Below are 7,061 nucleotides of genomic sequence, written 5' to 3' on the forward strand. Positions count from 1 at the left end.
TAGATTCGTTAGAAATTGGCTCAGTCTTCCTCGAGCCTGGACGCAGTGGACGACGCATTTCTCCTTCGTCAAGGCCAGGAAGCTGGGCAGCAGGTATTTTTCTTTATAAATAAATCAAAACTAAGCTCGCACGCGTTATGAAGCGAGAACTATGTCTCAGAGGTCCCTCGGTGATCTGAAATGTACAGCTCCGTAAGGACGAATGAAAGCGACACGCATCGATCCCACCACGAACGTGCCCAACTATAGTACGGCGAGACGACGGCGTTGTGTAGGTTGAAAAGCGTGCAAGGTTACTCAGTGCTACGGTGCTCTTATTGTGTCACAGGCGCACTGCCGCCCCCTGCCCCTCTGACGTCGTGCTCGCCGCGCGCGCGACCGCAGGTGTACCTGAGCACCCGCCGCGGCACCTGGGTCCTGCACCGGGTGGCGCCCAACGGTTTGCCCATGGACACGCTCATACAGCGCCGCTACTTCCAGCACTTGCCCCTGTGGCTGCTCAACAGGATGGCGGAGCGCGAGTGCCAGCGGCTGCTCAACCACGAGCTGCTCGGCCTGAAGCCCCGACACCGCCTCTTCCAGCAGCACCCGACCATCAACGACGCGCTGGCCAACCGCGTGCTCAGCGGCACCCTCGTCATCAAGGGCGACGTCGACGAGTTCACGGAGACGGGCGTCCGCTTCAGCGGCGACGCCGAGGACACCAAGGTCGACGACGTCGTGCTAGCCACGGGGTACGACATCAGGTGAGCGGGGACAGGAGCATGTAACATGTAACATGCATGCGTGTAACATGCCTCGGGTAGAAGTGCGCTGTATACAGACGGAGCTCATATGCATGGGATCACACTGCACGTGGTTGGGCGAACGAAATTTTGAGAAAACGTTTGGGCCAACCAGAGTTCGCGGACGGAGAGAACACCATACGCTTATACAGCAGAGGTATTTAGAGAACCATTAACAAATTAAACTTATCTGCTCTGTTACCGTCGTTGCTGCGCCACTTTTCCCACCCACTCACGCTCGCTTACACTCACCCACCCAGTCATTCATTTATGCTCGCATGGTTGGTCGATTGTTCCGTAGGTAAAAACTTCACGAAGTATATGCCTGGATGATCAGCTCTTTCAACTAACAAACCAGCTAGAGCTTAATTCTATATATATTGTTCCGGATCGACTGTGTACCAGGATGAACGAAGTGCGCCACAGAGCAATTAGGACGACGATGGTGTGAGACGCACGCTTGCGCGTGCAGCCCTTCAACCGCATTGCCTTATCAAGTTTGCCGGTTCTCTGTATGCGTTATGTAAATACACCTCTCGTCTCCGTCACAGTATCCCACTTGACAACCCTTAGCAGCACAATTCATTAGAGCATGTGGCGGGCATCGCGGGGTCAAGCCAAACCGACCCCTGAAAAAGCCGATTGATTTACATAATGATAAGTATAAGTAGCATCTCGGATAGCTGCACGAAACCAAACTGCCATCGGCACTGCATACCGAGACGGCAAGGCTTTTGCGGTTTCCGTCGTTGACACGCTGGGCAAAGTTATCAACTGTGCTTCCGTCCGGACGACGAACCCAGAGGTGGCCGAGCAAGTGGCCATTGCACTCGCCATGCAAGACGGTCGGAGAGACAGGGTGTATAGCGATTCGAAAGCCGCCATCAGGGCATTCCAGAAAGGCCGGGTAGCCCGGCAGGTAGTTCAAATTCTGAAAGGCGCCAAACACGGCAACACCTCCATGCACTCGATCCTTTGGTTCCCTGCACACGTCGGGGCGATTGAGGGGGTTCCTCTGAACCTCAACGAGTCTGCCCACGAGGCTGCTCGTGGCTTTACCGACCGCGCTGCCCTCGGGTCGGGCGACTCTCTCCCCGGACACCGAGACGCTCCTCTCACACACAATGAAATAACTAAATTCTTCTATTTAGAGAGAAGGGTTTTCCCCCCGCCTCACTCCAAGTTAAGCAGGCCGCAGGCGGTCACACTAAGACTTCTACAAACGAACTCGTACCCAAATCCGGCGTCCCTTCATAGCATATATCCAGAGATTTATACGAATTGTTCTTGCGTGGCGTGTGGTGAGGTAGCTACGTTGCCTCATATGCTCTGGGAGTGCGGGTCGCTGGGCCCGAAGTTCACCAAGGAAGAGTGGGACGCCCTCCTGCGAAGTCCCGACTTTGAGGATCAAATCCTGGCCGTCCAGCGCGCCCGCGATCGGGCCGGCAGACTAGATCTGTCAGTCCCGTCGTGGGATTAGCCAGGTGCGCGTTTTATCGCGCTTTGCTGGACCAAATAAAAGTTTATTCACTCACTCACTCACTCACTCACATCGGCACAACGTGCTTGTTTCATTGTTTCAGGTTTCCCTTCTTGGACGAGTCTTTGCTACGGATTGAGGGCAATCAGCTTCCGCTGTTCAGATACGTGTTCCCGGCACACCTTGAACATCCCGAGACCCTGAGCTTCCTGGGCTATATCCAGCCGCTCGGCGCAATCAACCCCATCGCCGAGATGCAAGCACGCTGGGTCGTCCAGGTTCTTCTGGGTAACGTCCGGCTACCTTCCAAGGCAAGTGAAACCGTATCCTAACGATTGATTGACCGAGGATAGGGAACCAGGCACGTCCGCGAGGGCGCCGAAACAGTGAACCTTCTTTACACAGTTTAGTGCTGCTGATAATAAACCCGCGTGTTCGTCTCCTGGTTGCGGTGGCCGCGTACCGATGTAGGCGCATGCAGGACGTAAAAACGCTGGTGTGCTTAGATATAGGTGCCCATGAAAGAACATGTTCCTATGGGTGGGCAGCGCAACCCGGACGAAATTTGTTCAATCACCAACTCACCCAGCTTGCCGTGTTAATTCATAAAAGAACCCCAGGTTCTCAGTATTATTTCGGAGCCTATACCATTGCGGTGTCTCCCATAGGCTCAGTGCTGCTGAGGCAATCAATCAATCAATCAATCAATCAATCAATCAATCAATCAATCAATCAATCAATCAATCAATCAATCAATCAACTGAAATAACTTTTATGTTCCCCCTCAGGAGGAGATGATTTCCGACGTGGTGCGTACGGAGACGTCACAACGCTCACGCTACGTGTCAAGCCCACGTCACACCATCCAGGTGGACTACATGCCGTACACGCGCGACCTGGCTCGCCGCATCGGCGCCGACCCGAGCCTCGTCAGGGCGCTGCTGCGGCGGCCGGCGCTTTTCTGGGCGTTGCTCGCGGGACCGCAGGTGCCCTACATGTTCCGGCTGCAAGGGCCGCACTCGTGGCACGGAGCGGCAGAGGCCGTGATAGGCACCCAACGGCGCATCGAGGCACCGATCAGGACGAGGCGCCATTCGGCCGTCGAAGACAGCGGCGGCGGATTCTTTTCACCGCGCCCACTGAACAAGCTCTTGGGCGGCGAAAGTATTGTCGCTCACGCTCTCGAGATGGCCATCGTCATCGTCAGTGTGTGCGTGGTCGTTGTGCCGCTGTTGGTGAACTACCTGTTTGGGTGATGAGGTACACATGCCACGCACCACGACTCTTCCTTCGCAAGCACTTCGTGCCACTCGGGGAAGAATTCTCACGAGAACCAACTCAGGGAGCCTCGGGCAATCCGTCTGGCGAGTTTGTGTGCAACACCATAAAGTCCTAGAAGTCGTGTCGGGCTTGACGATTCGTGCGCGGTGTTCGAGGCGTCTAAGTGGCATGCACGTGTGGTGGGCCTTCCTCTCAGCACCACAATTAGGAAACGAAGATCGGTGCTCAATCGAATCTTCGTTTTCTGTCGCCACATTTGTCATAAAGAGCGCGCACCAATGGGGAATAGCGCCGCATCGCACAACTTTTCGTGGAAAGTACTGGCAATAGATCATGCCATCGAAGGGGAAGATTAAGTGCACGTGTACGGTGCACGCTTTTACGCGTCGCCACTGTACCATATGCAATGCTATCTCCATTTAACGAACGTGCCAAACGTTGCGCTTCGTTATAACGTCATCTTCCGATACTTTAACCGCGGCTTCACGCCCTGTATAGAACAACCACTTGACAGATACGGCTATATACAATTACACCCCACCTTACGAGCTATTTACTCGGCACTGTCCTGCTCGTATCCTATTGGAATTTGTCTGAATTTTTTTATGATGAAACTAAATTACAGGAAGCAATGAGTTTTTGTTCTCGAACAAAAAAAGATACGAGGCAGTCAGCCGATGCACACTCGGGGCCGAGTTCACGAAGCTTTTCGTTCGTAAAAGCTGTTTGCTGATGGTCGACCCCCGCCTTCGCAAATGTGTCCAAAACCACGACTGGCTGCCACCTCTTCTTACGACAGCTGTAGCGGGAAAACGTTTTTTCGTGAATACGAGCCGATGTACTGTGCGCCTTTCATTTTTCATCCTATCCATCTGGAGTAGCAAGCTAGGCAGACATCTCCAGGATCCATTAAAGTGTCTCTCTCTCTTGTCATTAAAGAAAGGAAAAGGTTTGAGCTTTGCATTTGGAATAATAATGTACGCGTAAAGTGATTGCGCTGACTCTTCAGCGATAAACAGTCGCCTACGCCTCTGTGTGCGCTGCTAATCGTATATAGGCTGTTATTTTTGAAAAGGATTCCCGAAACGCTTAACTGCCTTTGTATCTTATGACGGCTTTGGTGCTCGCCAAGCATGCGCAATGAGTAAGTACGAATCTAATTCTAAAGGTTCTTTAATTTTTATACAATCCTCTCAATCCGCATTCAGTGAACAACGCTACATATATAATAAAGGTTGTCCCACGTAACTTGAGCCACGGCTCCGAAAATGAAAGGCACATCGGACGCGAATTGCACCGAACGTACAGTGTTGGCAATAGCCTAAAGTAAGTCAGGCTGCATTTTTTTTAGTTTCGCCATAATAATGATTTAACTACATTTAATTACGCAACCTTTTAAATTAATAACTTATAACCATAAGTGTGATAGGCAAATTTGAAGAGCACGTTCAGAAATCACCTAATAAATTGCCTTCTACGCCATATGTCTCGTGTAGTTCTTCTTTCGGCGTGCCAAAGAAAATCCGAGAAATACGAAAAAAAGACCCCGTGATTGGCCTCTGCGCATTGCTATTGTGCTGCACTAAAGCAGGACAATAATGCAGACTACTTCAAGCACAATTTAAAGCAGACCAGCATTGAATTTTTTTTAGTGCTGGTCAAATAGCACAGTTTTGTTCGATACCGTAAAGGAGACACGTAGTCGCGGAAGGCTCCCATGTATGGCTGAGAGGCTTAGGCGGCTGCAGGCCGATGTCACTTTGCAGCGAGACAAAGGTAGTCACGCAAGACCAGACTGGTTATAACACATTTGCATATGCAAGTGATAACGCTGGAAGTTGTGCCCGGAAACCCAGCGCGTTGTTCGTCCGATGATGCAATTCCAATTATGCAACTTTTCTACCTCGTTATACTCGTTATACCATTACAGAAAGGATTTGATGTCTTAAACGCTTCAACGATTACCGGCACGACGCCAACATACGGTACAGGCGTGTATTAGTGGGAGCGCCAATATTCAATCGCATAAGTTCACGCCTCACTCAATGTATTAAGAATTTCTTCCTATACCAGACAGCTAGAACAATGACGATGATGATGTTGCATAAGGTATTATTCAGGAAACGCTTGTTTTCGTCCTATGGTGGGAGGCCTCCCTTAACTACAGGAAGCCTTGGCGTCGAGCCGTCCTCTTCGCCCGGTAAACCAGCTTGCGCTGGTCATCCGGGTGGGATGGGTGCTGGTCAGTACGTGCTCCTACTACTCAATGAATAAAAATGAACTATCCAGCAGACTTCAGCGATTGCTACGGCTCTCAACTCGACTGCGTTCTCTCCCAGTGCGTATCGCAGGTTTATATTGTTACGAATGATGTTTATTTACAGGGTGAAACGGTGAAACGAGGTCCGAGCGGGAAGCTACAGGCCAGGCCCAGCCGGCGCAGAGTACCGCGAGGTCACGCGCGCACACTCTACTTTGTCTTTCTCTGCCTCAGCCGCGGCCGCGCAGTGCTGCGACAATATGCTTGTTTGCTTGTATACCTCAAATTGCTTGTACCACTATACATGATGGTGGGAGAGAGAGATACATTTTGAGAATATCGTATTAAACGAAAGTAAAAATATGTAAAAGTGAAATATTTTAGGTAATAATTAAGAGAATAGTATAAGGTTTGTGTTATTAAAGACAAGATCACTGTTTATAAATCATGCTGGGAATTTTTTCTTCTTTGTGAGCCATGCACACAGCTCCGTTTCTGTATGATATAGTGTTCACCTCGAAAGTGCATGTGCCATTAATCTGCGTTGTATATGCAATGTAATTAACAGCCTCGGTGAAGCCGTTTTGAGGGCGCTGGCTGGGGACTATCAACCTCGGATGCAGCATAATTTCTGTGCAATGGATGTCACGGAACGAAATGACGTTGTGCAACTTACCAGATTTTCACGAAATAAATAATTTTCTTCTCGATACGTCTGCAAGGCTCATATAAAAAACATTTAATGGCTGTGAATCACGTGAGATAATATGTAATAACACTAGTGAGTCGCGGTCGTTCCAGCATCATTCATGAAAGCGACGCACTCGATGTTTTCGACGCAGTTTACCGCCGAGCTTCTGGTTCTTTGGCGAATCCTCCGTTATGGGTACTTGATATGGCAGAAACGATGCACACCACTTAGCTGAGAAGGGACCCCTCGTCCTTTTTCAGTGGTCACGAAGTCACCGTGGCGTTATCGCAAACTAACGCGCGCATGAAGCGGCTAGGTCAGCTCGCGAATAAATGTACTATTTATAAATGCTGCTTTCAAGGATGGATGCTGCAAGAACGTGCCGCAAATTTGAATTTCAATGCAAGCTAGCTGATTGGAACGGGCCCAACTTCGGGCATGCACGACTACATTCCATGTACCTTGACTTAAGCCTTCGGTTACCGTGAGGACTTTCCCGACGAGACGCGACCCTATCATGTGGTTTTCCGCATTTATTATTGAAACGGTTGAATATCGTGCGCC

At 50.3% G+C, this 7,061-nt stretch overlaps 1 protein-coding gene across 3 annotated transcripts in view; it reads left to right on the forward strand.

Annotated features, from left to right (window-relative positions):
* The window catches only part of LOC135902526 (flavin-containing monooxygenase 5-like), a 57,536-nt gene extending 51,018 nt beyond the window's left edge, over positions 1-6,518 (forward strand). For all 3 annotated transcript variants that reach the window (XM_065432645.2, XM_070535401.1, XM_065432646.2), the window contains 3 exons: positions 385-746; positions 2,369-2,576; positions 3,054-6,518. In XM_065432645.2, the coding sequence (XP_065288717.1) occupies positions 385-746; positions 2,369-2,576; positions 3,054-3,521 (1,038 nt within the window). In that variant the 3' untranslated portion in view covers positions 3,522-6,518. The remainder of the gene's footprint in view (positions 1-384; positions 747-2,368; positions 2,577-3,053) is intronic.
* Positions 6,519-7,061: the final 543 nt, after the last annotated feature.

The sequence above is a fragment of the Dermacentor albipictus genome, chromosome 3, assembly GCF_038994185.2.
Source record: "Dermacentor albipictus isolate Rhodes 1998 colony chromosome 3, USDA_Dalb.pri_finalv2, whole genome shotgun sequence".
NCBI classification, from domain to species: domain Eukaryota; kingdom Metazoa; phylum Arthropoda; class Arachnida; order Ixodida; family Ixodidae; genus Dermacentor; species Dermacentor albipictus.